The 20,338-nt window shown below is 38.2% G+C and overlaps 1 protein-coding gene across 1 annotated transcript in view; it reads left to right on the top strand.

Moving 5' to 3' along the window:
• LOC103598829 (disks large homolog 2-like) overlaps positions 1–20,338 on the top strand; it is a 192,171-nt gene that overhangs the window by 124,716 nt on the left and 47,117 nt on the right. The window contains exon 6 of the mRNA XM_008582881.1: positions 18,189–18,345. Within this exon, the coding sequence (XP_008581103.1) occupies positions 18,189–18,345 (157 nt within the window). The remainder of the gene's footprint in view (positions 1–18,188; positions 18,346–20,338) is intronic.

Here is a 20,338-nt window from a genome sequence, read left to right as displayed (position 1 = left end):
CTGAGGGTTGCGATCCGTTGCCAGTCACAAAAAAAGACAAAAAGGAAAAAAAAAAAAAAAGCTGAAGAGAGGTCAAGTAGGAGAGGAACTAAAAATAGAGGAATTCCTGTCCTCTCTACTTTCTTCAAGGTGAGCACTCAATATTTATAGAATAATCAAATAGAATTGTGCTTTTAGGCGTGGGACACCTCCATTTCTCGTTTTCATTAAGCAAATATACTTAGTGCTAGAGTTGGAAGAGATCATAACAATCCTGGTTTGCTTTCCTCACCACTCCCTTTATTATACAATATGGAAACTGTTCAGAGAAACTGTTTTCAAGGACACTCAGGGGTTAGTGCTGGAGTTAGGACTAGAAAACAGGGCTCAATTTAAAGTTTTTTCTATGGCAATACAGATGTATCCCAATTAGAGTTACGAGAAGACCTACAAATTTGAACCCCAAATGTTTACTTTTACCCAAGCCATTTCCCCCAAACCACACTAGTTGCAGAGGGTTTGAGCATATAGTAATTAATTGAAATTTCATAATACCGTTGAGCTATGGCTCAAAAAACATTTTAAAAAATCTTTCATATAAAGTGCTTTGCCTTTAGGAAAAATACAAATATGCAGGGGTTTTTTTCCTGTAATCCTATTCTCAAATATTAGTTTTGCTCATACCCTGGCTTCGTAATGTTTTCAAACAATATTTCACCAGTCTTGAAAGCTTGAGACCAAATGACACAGCTATAAAAATAATTCTGTACAACCGTTACAATTTTAACAAGGTTGATAAAATTATTCCTTTTGTAATTAACTGCTCTTTAAAAATTCAAAATGTAACTGGAAATAGAAGCAAATACCTGTCATTATGGATAGTATATGAAGCTTAGTGGGGAAGTTTTCAGCCAAAATATAAAATAAAAGAAAAAGGAGAGGTAATGTATTTTCTTTTGTTTTGGAGATAAAATCGTGATTAGACGGTATGATTAAGAAAGGTGAGAACACATGTGAGAGCAATATTTAGCTGCTTCTTTATCTTTCTGAGAAATTCAGACAAAAGTAAATTGAGATGAAATATTGTTATTAGATTATCATATGTGATATGTAAATAAGCAAAAACGACAAATATTTCAAAAGCAAACTGATTGAGGCTAACCTATAGTTAATTTATGTTTGTGAGAAGAAAATGATTTAATTTGTCTGTTTGATTTCTTTTACGAGGATATTATATGTAATCTCAGATGTGTAACTAATTCTAAGATTTTCTCCAAAGTAGAGAACTAAAAGTGAGTTTTATAAATGTGCAGACCAAATCTCAGCAGTTAAACCCAAGGCCTTATGTTATGGCCTCAACCAAAGCCTCTGGCTTTGGGGCAGGGGTATCTTTAACGATCTTTAGAATGTTTAATTAAACTCCTTGCTTGTAAACTTAGGAGTTTGTAGAAACAACACAGTGTGATATAAACACTTTAGGCTCACAAGTAGATGTTGCTACGTTTGCAGAGTCTCCCCGGGGTACAGAAACACTCAATGTCTCCACATTATCCAAGTGTAAAGTCTGAATTCCTTAGCCTGGCATCCATGTTCCTTCCCAACCGACCTCAGTCTTCTGGTTTCTCTTGATGTCCATCCTGGACTCCTTTCAAACTGGGATACTCACTGTTCTGCAAACACATCTTGCATATGCTCCCCTCTGCTTCTGGGCTCATGATGTCTACTAAAATATTCTCTACTTTCCTTTCCACTTACCTAATATCTACCTACCCATCAAGGTCCAGCTCAGATTATACATTCTACCTGACTTAATCTTTTTTTCTTTAATATAGACGTCTCTCATTAACCACAACACTCATTTGGTACTTAACATATGTGCTCTTGCATTGTTGATTTATTACTTTGTGTATGACTATTTGCTTTCCAAAAGTTATAATTGCCTAGAGGGAAAGAAAGTGAGTTAGCATTTACTGAGCGCTTGCTGTGGGATCCTAGTGTTTCATATGTTATTTCAATTTCTCTTCTCAATGCCAATATAATAGATATCATTGTTCAAAATTTACAGCTGGAAAATATAAGACATCAAAAAACTCCACCAGGGGCTAGCCAGTTAGCTCAGTTAGTTAAGAGCACAGCCCTGTAACACTCAAGGTCAGAGTTTGGTTCCTTGTACCAGCCAACCACCAAAAAAAATACTACATCAAGGTCACCTAAATGTTTATTAATAGGACTATGATTCAAGCCTAGCTCTATCTAGCTCCTTTGTTCACAGTCTTTCACAATATCACAGTACACTATACTATCCCCATCTAATAACCAATCACAGTGTAAGTATATACTCAGTAATTGTGTGGTGACTATTTTGCTGAAGTCAGCCTATCCCATATTGCATATTTAAACTCTACAGCATCGATGCTCCCCTTTAATGCCAGATTTCTTGTGTATTATTTTAATATCATGTCCTCAAACAGCAGCTCAACAAAACTCTTTTACTTTTGTTTCTATATGATGTCTAAAAGTGTTTGACTGATTATTTGACTAGTTGACTAAATTAACTAATTATTTGAATATGAGGCATATATTGCACTACAGTCTTCTGAGGAGCTAGCTCATCTAAATATAAGACATCAGTCATAATCAACCAGCAGCTTTGAAGCCTTCTGTGGCTGACCTCCAAGCAACCGCCTCTGCCATGCCCCTCTCTTCACTGTTACACTAATACATATCTTCTCATTCTGCTAAAAAGTCTCTTTGATCTCCTACTTTCTCCTTTCCTTAATAATATTGCTCATTAGGAACACAGCTGCATTTATAGAGAAATAAAGAAGAGGGCTCAGGGAGACTGGCTAGCTCTTCACATATGCCTTCCAAGGGTAACAGTCCCTTATTGGGTTATCTTGATTCTGGATCTGGGTCTTCATCTACATTCTGAAATTCAATTTTTTTCAATGTATCCAGGGGTGATTAAAATCACATGCTGTAATACTAAGTTATTAATTTACAATGGGAAGTATGACTACTCAAGATACCAGAATGTGCTAATTAGCACATTGCTCCCAATAGGGAAAGCACTGTGGGAAATCATATTTTAATGAGCATGTGGCTTGGTGAGCCTGGGCTCTGAGAGAGGGAAATTAGCCACCCAGATGACCTTAATAGCTACTGTCATTGAGCTAGGATGACCAGATGAACCCATCTCATGTGTTTCACTGACCAACCAGAGAAGCACATTCCTGCCAGCGAGCAGGAGCTGGAGCTAGAGAGCACCTCTGACTCACAGTGCTGGAGGGACAGTGCCAAGTTCTTTCTCCTACCACTCAGGCTGACTCTTCCTCCTTTCTTCTCCCAATGTATTCAGTTTTATGAATTCTACTCTTAAAGTGTAATTTCTCCCACAGTCCAACATCCCTTAATTAGTTCCCCAGGTCCTTTCTTCTTGCTTGAGCCAAGGTCAAGGTAAATATGTATCCTTGACATAAAGAGGCTAATATTTTTGTATTTTATCTTTTTGTTTGGTGCAGCCTTTTAGGGTCCTAGTTTTTGTGTCTCACATCTAATCTCACCTCTGGACCCACACAATCCTGTTCTCCATGTAGCTGTCAAATGTAGACAGTGCATCGCTAGCTCTTTGCTCTTCAGTCTATTGCTATTCTCAGTATTTGCTTTCTTCTGAACTCGTATTTCTCCTTCATTTTTGGCCTCTAAGAATTCCTCTTACTTCCAACCTCAGCCAAGCATTTAAAAGTATTTCACAAGTATTATATCCAGAATTTTTAGCTGCTTTGTAATGAAAGGGATTTTCATGACATTTAATCTACCAAATGACTGGAAATAGAATTTCAATGTATACTTTTCTTTAATTCTTTTCAGTTTCCTAGATGCTTTTAGCTCATTGACTTATCTGAATATTGCCACTTCCCCATGAAGCAAACATTATTCCCAGGCAAGGAACCTGACCCTCAGAGGCCTGAGTTCCCACACATCCCTAGAGAGGTGGAACCAGAACTCAATACCTTTTCTCCCAACCCCTCATTTGCTCTTCTTTATTTGTGGAACATATTTTTGTGTGTATGTCTCATATATATTCTGCCTATACTAGTTCACAAAATCACACACACACACACACACACACGCACACGCACACGCACACATGCACAAAGGTCCTGAAGTTCCTTTATCCCTCATGACCATACAGATTCACAGTGTACCTGGATGAAACAAAGAAATTTTAGAACAGTAAAAGCAAAGATAATTATATGATCAATGAGAGAACAATGTAGTTTCAAAAAAGGAGAAAAATAGCCACTTTTTCTGGAGGTGAAGATGGAGGAAGCAGCAGAGGAGAGAAGGCGCCTGGCCTCAGTCATGAAGGTCACACAGAAGTTCATTAGACAGACGTGAATAGCAGGAGAAGGCATCTTTCCAGCCAAAGAGAACAGCTTGATCAAAGACAGTGAGGAACAAGCTGGCATGAGAAGCTGTGGCTGGACGCTTTGTATAGTTGAACAGGGCTGCAAGGGAGCACGGGGAAGCTAGGTGTTGGAGAGGCAGGTGAAGGTCAAGTGATGGGGATCTTTGAATGCCTTGCTTAGAAGTTTAGGCCTTATCTTGAGGGCCTATAGATCCCTAGAAGGCTTTTGAGCAAGAGAGGATCATGGTCAGATATGTATTTTAGAAAGATGACTGGAAACATTGTTATACCTTACTTCTCACTACTAGACACAGCCTCTCGCCATGAATGTTTTGGGATTTGACTGGAGTGACTTCAAAAGCCCCAGAAGCTCCAAGTTCAAGGAGCAATCCATTAACAGCCATGAAAATGCCTTCAGGTATAAGGAGCCATTTTCTTTTTGAATCCTGAACCCTCTTAAGCCATCTGGTATAAAGAGGAAAAGATAGCCCCTAGCTCCCCACTCCCTCTCCTGAAAATGTCCCAGCTAGCTTAGAGCATCCTCTGAGNACACTCATTTGGTACTTAACATATGTGCTCTTGCATTGTTGATTTATTACTTTGTGTATGACTATTTGCTTTCCAAAAGTTATAATTGCCTAGAGGGAAAGAAAGTGAGTTAGCATTTACTGAGCGCTTGCTGTGGGATCCTAGTGTTTCATATGTTATTTCAATTTCTCTTCTCAATGCCAATATAATAGATATCATTGTTCAAAATTTACAGCTGGAAAATATAAGACATCAAAAAACTCCACCAGGGGCTAGCCAGTTAGCTCAGTTAGTTAAGAGCACAGCCCTGTAACACTCAAGGTCAGAGTTTGGTTCCTTGTACCAGCCAACCACCAAAAAAAATACTACATCAAGGTCACCTAAATGTTTATTAATAGGACTATGATTCAAGCCTAGCTCTATCTAGCTCCTTTGTTCACAGTCTTTCACAATATCACAGTACACTATACTATCCCCATCTAATAAGAACCAGTCACAGTGTAAGTATATACTCAGTAATTGTGTGGTGACTATTTTGAGCAAGAGAGGATCATGGTCAGATATGTATTTTAGAAAGATGACTGGAAACATTGTTATACCTTACTTCTCACTACTAGACACAGCCTCTCGCCATGAATGTTTTGGGATTTGACTGGAGTGACTTCAAAAGCCCCAGAAGCTCCAAGTTCAAGGAGAAATCCATTAACAGCCATGAAAATGCCTTCAGGTATAAGGAGCCATTTTCTTTTTGAATCCTGAACCCTCTTAAGCCATCTGGTATAAAGAGGAAAAGATAGCCCCTAGCTCCCCACTCCCTCTCCTGAAAATGTCCCAGCTAGCTTAGAGCATCCTCTGAGACTCCAGCCACACAGGATTATGCGGCTGATGATCTGCCACAGCTGGGAGCAGGTCATTCTGGCTTTTTCCCCAATTATTCAGCATCCAAAGGTTTTATAATTATTAAAGCTTTTTACATCACATTAAGAGCATATTTCGTCTGGGTGATGATGATAAAGAGATAAAATCCTTTTAGGAGAAGGCTAGTCACTCCTTGCTGTTGGCTACTTTAGTTTATTGCTCACTTATTTCTTATTTATAACAATGATCCTGTTTCTGGATTTTTATAATTGTTTGTTTACATGGGGCCCCTCCCACCCCAGGCTCTTTAATCTTTGCATTCACGGTGCCTAACGCAAAGTAGATACTCTGTAGATGTTTGTTTACTGGAAGGTTGGATGGATAAATAAAATATAGTTTTAAGTGAGTAGATAACTTTAAAAAAGAAATACTGATATCATAATATCACTCATAAGTGAACAGGCTCCATCTTCTGTGGTTCATACTTAAAATCTAATATGAAATCTGAAATTGGCAGACAGTGATCACCTATTATGTACTAGGTATTGCAGATGAAAAGTGAGAGGCATGGTCGCTGCCCTCCAGTTGATTACTCGAGCTGGAGAGGGAGACAAGTAAACCAATCCAGTGTGATGAGCATTGCTATCGATACATGGAGAGAATGCTGGGGGAGTCACCCAACCCAGCCTATGTTGAGCAGGCTCAGGAGAGTGTCAGGGATGGCTTCCAGAAGATTGAGATCCCTGAGCTAAATCCTGAAGGAGGAATGAGAGTTAGAAGTTCGTTCCACTGTCTGTGTATGAATGTTGTATGATAATGACTAGTAATGGGCCGAAGCCATGTGAATTCTGGATGATAAATAACACAGTGAATTAGGGCCCAAGTCATTTCAGTATAAAAAGTATTTGAGTTCTTTATAAATGGGTGTGTGAGTTCATCTATTCAATCAGCAGGTGTTTATTGAGCACTCATCTAGGTGTGTTGGGAAAACCCAGAAATGTAAATCATGACACCATAACTCCAGGAGATTATGATCTCACTGGAGGCCACAAAGCCCTCACACACAAAATGGTTCATAGAAATGCGAGGCATTATATTTATCAGACACAGCATCATTGGCCTTGGCAGTGAACAGCCAGAAGTGAGAGCTGTAGCTCAACACGTCTAAGAATGGCTCATTATGAAGACAGTAGGCCTTGAGCAGGTCTAATACAAAAGGGAAAAAAACTTACAACACAAGGGAAAAAATAAGATAAAAGAAAAGGGTATTCCAGAATGGGAGAACTTGAAAAGGGAAGAACAGATGGGCTGAATGTGGAATATTCAATCGACTTAAAGTTACAGAAAATCACCACGAGTCAAATACCACACTGAGCACCATGGTAGAGAAAAACATGAAGCAGACATCAAATGTGCCATAAAACTTCATACAATGCAGAGTCTCACACTGGCAGCCCCATAGCTGGATCCACAAAAGAGACATAGGAGAATTTAGTTTGACATGCACCATGCTTTTTTTTTTTTTTTTTTTTTTGTGACCAGTAAGGGGATCACAGCCCTTGGCACAGTGTGGTCTGCACCACGCTCAGCCAGTGAGTGCACTGGCCATCCCTATATAGGATCCGAACCCATGGTCTCGGCGCTACCAGCGCTGCACTCTCCTGAGTGAGCCACGGAACCGGCCCCATGCTTTTAATTTTTAAAAAATTATTGCCAACTTAATATTTTGGAAAATTCACATAAAAAATCTAGATTCTTGGCTTATTTTTAAAAATTATAGAATCTGGCAATGTTGGTCAACATTCCTGCTTAGAGCAATTGCCCAGAGTTCAGCTATAGCAGCACCGCCCCCACCCCCTTCAGATAGAATGTGTTTCCCAGTGTATTAATCCACTTTGTGTGGGACAACACATTCAAACTCTATCACCCAGTTTGCTATGACCTCTTCTCAGCCTACTTCACTTATTTGTGTTATCTTCTCTATCTCTGTGGACTTTAGATTTTATCATCCCTGGTTAAAAATGTATTGGGAAGGAATGACATTTGCTTAAATAATTATAGCATGAAGTAGAGGTCTACATCGCTGTGGGAGTTTATCCATTCATTCAGTAACTGTTTCCTGAGTTCCTGCTACTTGTCATGTATCTTGCTACTGCTGGGGAAATGCTGGTGCCAGGTCTGCAGAAGTTCATATCCTATTGAGAACGGTGGATGAGCAAACAATCACTGCACACTGTGGAAAATGCTGCAATATATTTATGTGTGCAAGACACAATATGGACCCAAGGAACAAGTGATCACCTGTATGTGGGGGGTCTGAGAAGGAACACTTGAGCGGAGTTTTAAAATCATCTGAGCCAAGTTATAGAGGTATAAAGCAACACGTCAAACTCAGGGAAGCACAGAGAGTTTGATGTGGCTGCAGCATAGGGTGGCTGAAGACATACAAGCAGGCATGAGAATCAGATTTGCATTTCAGTGGGGAGAATGTGTTGGAAGGATTAAAACTAGAATAAAGGAGACTTCAAATTAGGAGCTATCCTAATGATCAAAGCCTGAAGTAGAGGGGATGGAAAGGGAGTGGTGGATACCATGGCATTCAGAGAGAGAACAGTGCAAAGCAACATGTGATGAAGTTTGGAAGCATCTGGTTCAGATGATAGGAGCTAATGGACATTAAAGTGAATCCTTGAGTGTCAATAATTGTGGAAACTATATTCTGTAATATAAGATATAGTAATCCCTTTTTTAAAATTCAAGTCTTCTCCTGGCTTGTATAAAGTATGTTTTAGTTTAGTTTAGTTTTGTTTTTTTATTTTCATTGTTTTAAGTTCTCTCTCCAGAGAGAGACAAAGCACTTGACTTGTAGTGAAGAGATTATCTCTGATGCTTACTAGCTCTGTGAATATAGACAAGTTGACTTATGTAAGCATCAGGACTTATAACATTTCACGGGGTTTTGATCCTCTAATAGGAAAATTCCACATGAAAGCAAGTTAAAATTTACATTTTAATGTTGGGTTATTAATATAAGAAGTTTAAATTAGAAAAAGTAAATCATTTGGCCAGTGCTTAGGATATTTTATTTGCATACCATTTGACAAATTTATTTCTTTGTAATTTCTCCTCATTATTAAAATAAGTATCATAACACACTGTGATATAAAATTCCATTTTTAAGAAAGCATTTAAATCTTATGAGTTGCAAAGAATTCCAATAATACTGGGGGGCCTGAACACACCTCTCATCATTGAACAGATCATCTAGGTGACAAATCAACAGAGTAACCATTACTCTTTCAGAAGGAGAGAAGAAATCTGTGGTTATCAGAGATGGGAGGGGGAGGGAGAGGGGGATAGGGAGAGATTGGACAAGGGGCATAAAGAATAAGTACAATTTGTAACAATATATATGCTAGTAATATTGATTTGATCAACATATGTCAATGTTGAACCCCCAAAATATGTATAATCAATTATGATTCAATAAAAATTAAAAATAAATAAATAAATACATAATGGTCAAAAGACCTGAATAGACATTTCTCAAAAGAAGACATACAAATGGCCAACAAGCACATTAAAAAAATGCTCAATATCACTATTCATCAGAGAAATGCAAATTAAAACCACAATGAGTTATAGTCTCACCCTAGTTAGGATGGCTATTATCAACAAAACAGAAAATAATAAATGCTGATGAGGATGTGGAGAAAAGGGAACCCTCTTAAATTGTTGGTGGAAATATACATTGGTACACCCACTGTGGAAGACAGTATGGAGGCTCCTTAGAGAACTGAAAATAGATCTGCATTATGACCCAGCTATTCCACCACTGGGTATATACCCAAGAGAAATGAAATCAATATACCAAAAAGACACCTGCACTCCTGGGTTTATCACATTGCTAACAGCCAAGAGATGGAATGGAATCAACCTAAATGCCCATCAATGGAAGAATGGATAAGAAAAAAAAAATCTGTGGTATATATGCACAATGGAATACTATTCAGCTATAAAAATAAATGGTATCCTATCTTTTNTCTGCACCACGCTCAGCCAGTGAGTGCACTGGCCATCCCTATATAGGATCCGAACCCATGGTCTCGGCGCTACCAGCGCTGCACTCTCCTGAGTGAGCCACGGAACCGGCCCCATGCTTTTAATTTTTAAAAAATTATTGCCAACTTAATATTTTGGAAAATTCACATAAAAAATCTAGATTCTTGGCTTATTTTTAAAAATTATAGAATCTGGCAATGTTGGTCAACATTCCTGCTTAGAGCAATTGCCCAGAGTTCAGCTATAGCAGCACCGCCCCCACCCCCTTCAGATAGAATGTGTTTCCCAGTGTATTAATCCACTTTGTGTGGGACAACACATTCAAACTCTATCACCCAGTTTGCTATGACCTCTTCTCAGCCTACTTCACTTATTTGTGTTATCTTCTCTATCTCTGTGGACTTTAGATTTTATCATCCCTGGTTAAAAATGTATTGGGAAGGAATGACATTTGCTTAAATAATTATAGCATGAAGTAGAGGTCTACATCGCTGTGGGAGTTTATCCATTCATTCAGTAACTGTTTCCTGAGTTCCTGCTACTTGTCATGTATCTTGCTACTGCTGGGGAAATGCTGGTGCCAGGTCTGCAGAAGTTCATATCCTATTGAGAACGGTGGATGAGCAAACAATCACTGCACACTGTGGAAAATGCTGCAATATATTTATGTGTGCAAGACACAATATGGACCCAAGGAACAAGTGATCACCTGTATGTGGGGGGTCTGAGAAGGAACACTTGAGCGGAGTTTTAAAATCATCTGAGCCAAGTTATAGAGGTATAAAGCAACACGTCAAACTCAGGGAAGCACAGAGAGTTTGATGTGGCTGCAGCATAGGGTGGCTGAAGACATACAAGCAGGCATGAGAATCAGATTTGCATTTCAGTGGGGAGAATGTGTTGGAAGGATTAAAACTAGAATAAAGGAGACTTCAAATTAGGAGCTATCCTAATGATCAAAGCCTGAAGTAGAGGGGATGGAAAGGGAGTGGTGGATACCATGGCATTCAGAGAGAGAACAGTGCAAAGCAACATGTGATGAAGTTTGGAAGCATCTGGTTCAGATGATAGGAGCTAATGGACATTAAAGTGAATCCTTGAGTGTCAATAATTGTGGAAACTATATTCTGTAATATAAGATATAGTAATCCCTTTTTTAAAATTCAAGTCTTCTCCTGGCTTGTATAAAGTATGTTTTAGTTTAGTTTAGTTTTGTTTTTTTATTTTCATTGTTTTAAGTTCTCTCTCCAGAGAGAGACAAAGCACTTGACTTGTAGTGAAGAGATTATCTCTGATGCTTACTAGCTCTGTGAATATAGACAAGTTGACTTATGTAAGCATCAGGACTTATAACATTTCACGGGGTTTTGATCCTCTAATAGGAAAATTCCACATGAAAGCAAGTTAAAATTTACATTTTAATGTTGGGTTATTAATATAAGAAGTTTAAATTAGAAAAAGTAAATCATTTGGCCAGTGCTTAGGATATTTTATTTGCATACCATTTGACAAATTTATTTCTTTGTAATTTCTCCTCATTATTAAAATAAGTATCATAACACACTGTGATATAAAATTCCATTTTTAAGAAAGCATTTAAATCTTATGAGTTGCAAAGAATTCCAATAATACTGGGGGGCCTGAACACACCTCTCATCATTGAACAGATCATCTAGGTGACAAATCAACAGAGTAACCATTACTCTTTCAGAAGGAGAGAAGAAATCTGTGGTTATCAGAGATGGGAGGGGGAGGGAGAGGGGGATAGGGAGAGATTGGACAAGGGGCATAAAGAATAAGTACAATTTGTAACAATATATATGCTAGTAATATTGATTTGATCAACATATGTCAATGTTGAACCCCCAAAATATGTATAATCAATTATGATTCAATAAAAATTAAAAATAAATAAATAAATACATAATGGTCAAAAGACCTGAATAGACATTTCTCAAAAGAAGACATACAAATGGCCAACAAGCACATTAAAAAAATGCTCAATATCACTATTCATCAGAGAAATGCAAATTAAAACCACAATGAGTTATAGTCTCACCCTAGTTAGGATGGCTATTATCAACAAAACAGAAAATAATAAATGCTGATGAGGATGTGGAGAAAAGGGAACCCTCTTAAATTGTTGGTGGAAATATACATTGGTACACCCACTGTGGAAGACAGTATGGAGGCTCCTTAGAGAACTGAAAATAGATCTGCATTATGACCCAGCTATTCCACCACTGGGTATATACCCAAGAGAAATGAAATCAATATACCAAAAAGACACCTGCACTCCTGGGTTTATCACATTGCTAACAGCCAAGAGATGGAATGGAATCAACCTAAATGCCCATCAATGGAAGAATGGATAAGAAAAAAAAATCTGTGGTATATATATGCACAATGGAATACTATTCAGCTATAAAAATAAATGGTATCCTATCTTTCCAAGAGATGGAATGGAATCAACCTAAATGCCCATCAATGGAAGAATGGATAAGAAAAAAAAAATCTGTGGTATATATGCACAATGGAATACTATTCAGCTATAAAAATAAATGGTATCCTATCTTTTACAGCAACCTGGGTGAGACTGGAAACCATCATGTTAAGTGAAGTAAGTCAGGTACAGAAAGACAAATACCGCATGATCTCACTAATATGTGAGTAAAAAAACAAAGGTGGTCCTTATAGAAGTAGAGAGTAGAATAATGGTTACCAGAGACCAGGAGGGGATGGGCATGGGGGGAGGATAATTGTTGGACTAACAGGTACAAAACTATGCTCTCTACCCTAAATGAATCATTGTCCAGTATATGCATGTATTGAAACAACACACTGTACCCCACAAAAGTAAATATAAATAAAATTGAAAAAAATAAAATAAATAAATGGTGTCCAGATAAAATAAATAAAATCTACTCTCATTCAAACCTTATGTGTTTTATGTCCTTATGGACAGGAAGCAATATATCAAAGTGCAGGAGTCACTAACAATGCCCCCAGTTGGGTAACATAGATAATTAATGGGGAATCATGTTTCATAATGACCTTTCAAATCTGCATCCTTTCTACATAAAGTCAAGTTGAACATGTAAGGATAATTTTTACTATCATAGGAATCATGTTCTCTCCCATTTTTAAAGTAACATACAAGATTCCCTCCATAAAGTTTTCGCTTTTCCATTTTTGATAGAAGCATGAGTATAAGAAATATTTTCCTTTCCTCTTAACTTTGCAAGAAGTGCAAATGTGTGTAACTGACAGCTTTTTTGTCTGAGAAACATGAGAAAGAGGTTGGACTGTGATAAACTGGAGAATGAACGCCCCTTCTAAAGAAGGCCACACTCTGACCAGTTGTTGCTTTGCAGCAAGATTGAGAGCCAGCATGGTTAGAATATCTGACTTTTTTCATATGAAGCCACAAATCCATATTTGATGTGAACTTTCTTATTTTTTAGTATGAGCAACTAATTCAAAAATGTGTAAATACCATGGTTCAAATTCAGCCTCCAGTTTGCTGGTTTGCAATCTCTGGAATATATCAGATGCTGGACTTTGGGATTTTGAGTCAGAAAACCTGTGTCCTAATCCTGCCTTTGCTACTTAGTAAATTCAGTTAAAAACTTGGGAAAGCAGTCTTGTTTCACTAATCTAAAATGTTGTCATAGTAATTTCTTCACCACGTTGTTTATTTTTCTCAAGATTTTGTTACCAAAGTGTTCAAACATAAAGAAAAGTTTAAAGAATTTTACAATGAGCATCCATACACTCTCCACCTAGATTGCACCATTCACATTTTCCTACACTCTCTCCACAGCATACCTATCCATCTACTCAATCGCCAATCCCTTGCTTTTTAAATTTGTTTCAAAGTAGTTGCAGGCATGGGTATACATCCTTCACTGGTTGCTTTGAGGAACAGATGTTTCGGTGCACATAAAGCATCAAGCACAATATCTAGCACACAGGCAAATGCTACAGTCACAATTGCCCCCTCCCTTCATCTATATTACTATCTATAGCTTGAATATTGTTGGAATCACTAAGAATGTGTGCACATTCATACTGGGGAAAACAGGGAGATTTCTAACAGAGATTTTCATCAAAATCCTGTTGCCTCCTACCTTCAAAATGTGTCCAGGACCTGGACTTCTGCTTTCAGCCGAAATAGAGTACTCCTGTTCTTCTCTAATCTTCCTCCTTATTTAAAAAACAGCAACAACAAATAAACAAACAAAAAGCCTTGGACATGATAAAATGAACAAATGTGGAAAGATTCTAAAAGTTGGAAGGAAAGCAGCAGATTGGATAAGAAAGTAGCAACACTGCAGTGAGCTCCCTGGACTTTCTTGTTGCTTCCTTTATATTCTGGATGGGGCACTGCAGAGCCTGCAGCCTGGAACTGCCAAGAGTCACAGAACAAAAATAAAGCCCTGAGTAAAGCCTGTTCCCTCTAGACAAAAGACTGGGGAAACGGCGTACTAATAAATAGAACAGGAAACTTTTGATAATACTGGCCCTATGCTAAACAAACATCAAAGGAAAAACTGTCCCCTCACCTCTGTGGTGTCAGTGGGCTGTGCAGAGATCGGGACTCCGGCCCTACCAGGATGCCAGGAGAGGCATTTATAAGACGACCCTCAACTTTTTCCACCAGGATGCTGTCAGTAGGCAGAACAGGAGCTGAAAATCCACCCCCAGATGGCAGCAAATAGGCAAAATAAGGTGGCATGAGATAATGCTAGTTGATGTTCCACTTTTCAGTACAGAGCTGAACTTCCTCCCTCATGGAGACAAGGAGGCAGAACAGGTAGATCAAGGCGGTTCTAGTCAGCACCCCATTTTCTCTCCCCTATTGGTGTCAGTGAGTCCAAAGGGGAGCTGAGCTTCTACCCCCACCCAGTGGCAATGAAGTAGAATAAGTGAAATGCTCCACTTCCTACCCTCCCTGTTGTCACCAGGGCCAAGTGGAGAATTGAACTCCGATGCCCACCCAGCTGCAATAAGATGGTGTGTGCTACTTTTTCTGAGGAGGTATCACCAGGTTCAAGTGGGGAGCTGAATATCCATGCCACCTGGATCTACATGCTATAGTTAAACAGACTGACTACCTGAAAGAAAGATTACATAGGATTGAATATCTCGCCACTTAACACCCAAAGTGTCCAGGATACAATAGAAAATCACTTGTCACACCAAGAACCAGGAAAATCTCAACTTGAATGAGAAAAGACAATTAACAAGTGCCAACACTGAGATGACACAGATGTTGGAATTATCTGATGAGGACTTTAAAGCAACCATCATTGCTTCAATGGGCAATTACAAACACAGTTGAAATAAATGGGAAAAAAAAGAAAGGAAGGAAGTTAGTTTCAGCAAAGAAATTGAAAATATAAAGAAGAACCAAATGGAAATTTTAAAGCTGAAAAATGTAATAACTGAAATAAAAAACTCACTGGATGGGCTCAATAGTAGAATGAATATGACAGAAGAAATAATCAGTGAATGTGAAGATAGGAAAACATGAACCCTTGAAAAGCAGAGAATTAAATCCAGCGAGTTGCAAAAGAGGAAATCAGAGAGATTCCAAATGTGAAAAGGATTCAATGTGCCATTACTGACTGGAAGATAGAAGGAGCTATGTGACAAGAAATGAGGGTGGTCTCTAGAAGTTGAGAGAGGACCCCGGCTAATGGCCAACAAGGAAACGGGTACCTCAGTCTTTGTGATGGTAAATTTTATGTGTCAATTTGACTGGGCATGGGGTGCCCAGATATTTGGTTAAACATTATTCTGGGTGTGTCTATGAGGATGTCTCTGGCTGAGATTAACATTTGAGTCAATAGACAATAGAGTAAAGCAGGTTGCCTGATCCAGGGTGTCTGGGCCTCATCCAATCCACAGAAGGACTGAATAGAACAAAAAAAAACAGAGTAAGGGAGAATTCAGTCCCTCTTTCTGTCTTCAAGCTCAGACATCAGTGTTCTCCTGCCTTCAGACTCAGACTCAGCCTGAGACTATACCATTGGCTCTCCTGGGTCTCCAGCTTGCCAACTGCAGATCCTGGGACTCAATCCATACACACACACAGATACACCCACACACAATTCATACACATACACACACACATACATACATACATACATATATGAATCAATAATAGAACCAATAGCATATATATGTGAGATATATAGGTCCTATTAGTTCTATTTCTCTGGAAGAATTCTGACAGCCCTACAACCAAAAGAAACTGAATTCTGCCAACAACTTAAATGAACTTAGAAACAGATTTTTGTCACAGAACTTCCCAGTAAAGCTCAGCCTGACTGACACCTTGACATCAGCCTGTGAGATCCTAGACAAACTAGTCAAGCTCACACAGACTCTGACCTACAGAAGTGTAAGGTAAAAAAGGTTGTTGTTTTAAGGTGCAAAATTTGTGGTAATTTGTGACTCAGCAATAAAAATCTTCGTCTGGCTTCATCTTTTACCAATCTCCTCCCCTCATTCACTCAGTCCTGTCGCACTGGCCTCCTAGTTCTTCCTTGACAACACCAGGCACTCTCCCACTTCAGGGTCTCTGTATTGGCTGCTGCCTCTGGCTGCAGTGCTCTTCCTGCTCTTTCTTTAGATATCCTCTTGACTAGTTTCCTCTCCTTCTCAGTCTTTTCTCAAATGTCACCTTCTAATGAATCCTACCCAGGCCGACCCCTGCCACAACCTATCCCTCTTACACTGCTCTGCTTTTTCTTTTTTCCTCCAAAATACCTACTGCCTTATAACATACTGTATAATGAACTTATTTATTTCACTTATTGCTTATTAGTTGTCTGCCCTCATTAGAATGTAAGCCCATGAGGGCAGAGATATTTGTTTTGTTTGCAAACATTCTGTGCACCAGGAACAGTTCCTGGCACACTGGGTGCTTACAAAGTATTTGTAGAATAAAATGAATAACGTCTATGTCAATTTACCTCTGACTTAATGCATCGCCGCGTAACATATCATCTACTGTTCAAGCTGTGATATGCATTTTACACATTTCCTCATAAAAAGGCTAAACATAGATATAATGCATTGCTTTATGCAAGAAAATGTGATGACAAATAGCAAACTCTTTGTGTGAACATTATTATAAAAAGATATTGGATGGCCCTTTACCATACTTACGTCATTAAGAGCAGGAAAATAGAAGAGGAGCTTCAGTGGCTGAAAATGAGATGTTTGGGAGAGGAGGTGGGTGACACCTTGATCAAACCTGAGGCTTGCAGAACACATTTTTAAAAACTGTTGATGTATAAAATTGAACTAGATGTCTATTAAGCCCCCTTACAGTTCTATAATTCTATAATTTTCTGGCCTCTACACAAATTCAGATAACTGGTGGCTCCAGATTTGATCTCTTACCTTTTTATTGATGACCCTCAAATCTACATTTGTAGTCCTCTCTGGGGACCCAAATTTCTATCCTTTTGTCTCAAGCTGCTTTCTTATCATCTCCACATGATATCCCACCATTACCCGGAAGTGAGTATGTCAAAATCATATTCATCCTTATGGCTCTGGATTCCACTCTCTTCTCCTTTTGCTAGTTACTTAGATGCTGTCTCGCCTCCTTCTCCAGCGCCTGAGTCCATCTCTGGACCCAGTGCTTCTTCCTTCAGATTTTCTCTCTCATCGCCCTTTCTTTCCATTCTCACTGCTTTGCCCTTATTCAGGCTGTCGCTTCTCCACACCCAAATTATTTGGACAACGTTCTGAGTAGTTTTCCTGTCTCCCATCATGTCTTTGTCTCCCTCTCCGTCAACCCTACATATGACCATTTTTTTAATTTTCCTAAAATAGATTGAAATATTCTTAATGCTTCAGAATCTTTCAATGAGTCCCTAATGCCTATAGAGCAAATTTCAATTAACAGTCAAACAAACAACAAGCCCACAGGCTGGCATATAAGATCTTCCAAGATCTGGCCATTCCATCTAGTCTCCTGTCCCCAAAGTCCCTCCCTCTTTTGGATACATTCATGCTACTGAGTACTAATGTGGTTCTCAATATAAGAGTAGAAGTTTTAAACAAAGGAAAAGTAGAAGTAAGTCTCGCCTTAGAAAATGTTTTAGAATTAAGGAATGATTTTGCATGGCATTTTGGTGGCTGTTACAGAGAGGAACTCAGACATCTCCCCTGATATTAGCCTCTTTACTGAAGTGAAAATTTATCTGACTTTGGGAAGCCATTTTCATAGGTAGTGAATTGCTGGTATCATAAATCCCAGTGAAAGTAAAAGCAAACTAAATCTTGAGTGGGTCACCTTGTGAGCGGTGTTCTCCATTTGTTTCTGCAGAGAGCCCCGCAAGGTGGTCCTGCACAAAGGCTCCACTGGCCTGGGCTTCAATATTGTGGGCGGAGAAGATGGAGAAGGTATTTTTGTATCCTTTATTCTGGCTGGCGGACCAGCAGACCTAAGTGGGGAACTCCAGAGAGGAGACCAGATCCTATCGGTGAGTGTTTTTCTTTAATCTTCATTCCCTCATGTCTGACACCATCCATGAAAATGTCATTCTAAATTATGACTCCAAAAGCACTTCAGTTACAAAAGAAAAATGGATGAGAGCATTATGCTTCAGATGCATGTTATGGTTCAAATGGTGTTCAGGTACTTGATGGTTGTTACCCTAACTTCCCTCAGGTAAAGGTGAAGGTGCTAGTGTTTTCTTTTAGATTTTCTGAGGCATGTTGGCATCCAACAGTCCTTTGAGAAGCTTGCCTTTTTTAAATGGTATATTACTTAGTTTATAAAAATACAGATTTTTTTCCCCCAGAGTCATGACCATACTTTAAAAACTGTACCTTTCTAATGTGTATAGTTTGGTGCATATAACTATGTAAGAAAATGCATAAGATAATTCTATACACAGTTTGCTGATGGTGGTAAGTGGGAGCAGTGGCACCATTTACCTAAGTTCAAGAATTACCAATAACAATTTATTAATCACCTATTGTTTATCAAGCATTTTATAGAAGTAATGTTTAAGACCACTTTGTTGAGGGATGATTGACACACAAAAGGTGTACATATCGGTAAGTGGGAGCAGTGGCACCATTTACCTAAGTTCAAGAATTACCAATAACAATTTATTAAGCACCTATTGTTTATCAAGCATTTTATAGAAGTAATGTTTAAGACCACTTTGTTGAGGGATGATTGACACACAAAAGGTGTACATATTTAATGTATACAACTTGATGAGACTGGAGATATGTATACACCCATAAAAACATCACCACAATCGATGTCATAAATGTATCCATCACCTCCAAAAGTTTCTTCCCACCCTCTTTATTTATTATTTTATGTGTGGGTAATAACAATTACATAAGGTTGACCCTATTAGCAAATTTTAAGTATACAATATGGTATCATTAACTATAGGTACTACACTGTACAGTAGATCTCTGGGATTTATTCATCTTGCATAACTATAAAAGTAATTTTTAATTGTCACAATCACTGTAAAAAGTAGATGTATCCATTTAAATATTACCAGGATCACATAGTAAGTAAGGCAATCAATCAGAATCATAGTCTTAGAAATTACAATTCACAGAACCTAACAATTTTCGAAGTTCAGATACCATATCCTTTTTTATGTATAACATTTGCAAGGACATTCAATGATGAAAATATTATCTGATTTTTGCAATTAAAAGGAAAGCAGGAGCATTTCTCCTTTTTATTTGGCTAAAACTAATTTTTATTTGGCTAGAAAGTGACTCATTGCAAAGCTTAGTATTGTAATTTCTTTGGTTAACACTGAGAGAAAAGAATAAACAGGTTTGACAAGCTCAGGCATTACAATTAGGGAAGAAAAATGTCAGAATAGAATTATTAGCAATGGAATTGGGCTATAATATTTTGCATCTACAGCATGCACTGGACATAGAAGGACAAGCTACGCCTTCCTAGAAAACACAAAACAAAAACTCTAAATAGAAATCAAGACCTAAATAAAAATTCAATATACATCACTAGGTTATAAAAGATTAATTTGCAAATAAGTCATGCTGACAGTGATGTAGTAAGTTTAGAGAAGAAAAATAGAATCCCCAGGCAAGGGGGCTGAGGGTACGTTGCTCCTCTCAATAGATCTTCATAGAGGAGAGACTCATGTAATAGGCAAGTACCTTTGTAATCGGGGGCAGAATGTTTATTCTTATTTTCCATAATTATTCTCGCACATAGACTATAGAATATTCCTAGATAATTTATTTATTAGTTGCTTACTATGTGCCAGGTATCATATATACATGAATACCTATATGTACACATATATATGTATGTGTGTGTGTGTGTGTGTGTGTGTGTGTGTATGGCACAGTGAGGAAAGAGAGGAGGTAGTAACACTTAAAATAAAGCATATCATATTGTAAGCAATGAGTGTTACTACGACTATTAACAAGTCTACTTTAAGAATGTATCTTATATTTTTTTGA

This window comes from Galeopterus variegatus, unplaced genomic scaffold, assembly GCF_000696425.1.
Source record: "Galeopterus variegatus unplaced genomic scaffold, G_variegatus-3.0.2 Scaffold2752, whole genome shotgun sequence".
In the NCBI taxonomy this organism is placed as follows: domain Eukaryota; kingdom Metazoa; phylum Chordata; class Mammalia; order Dermoptera; family Cynocephalidae; genus Galeopterus; species Galeopterus variegatus.
This window is presented reverse-complemented; position numbering and strand designations above follow the sequence as displayed.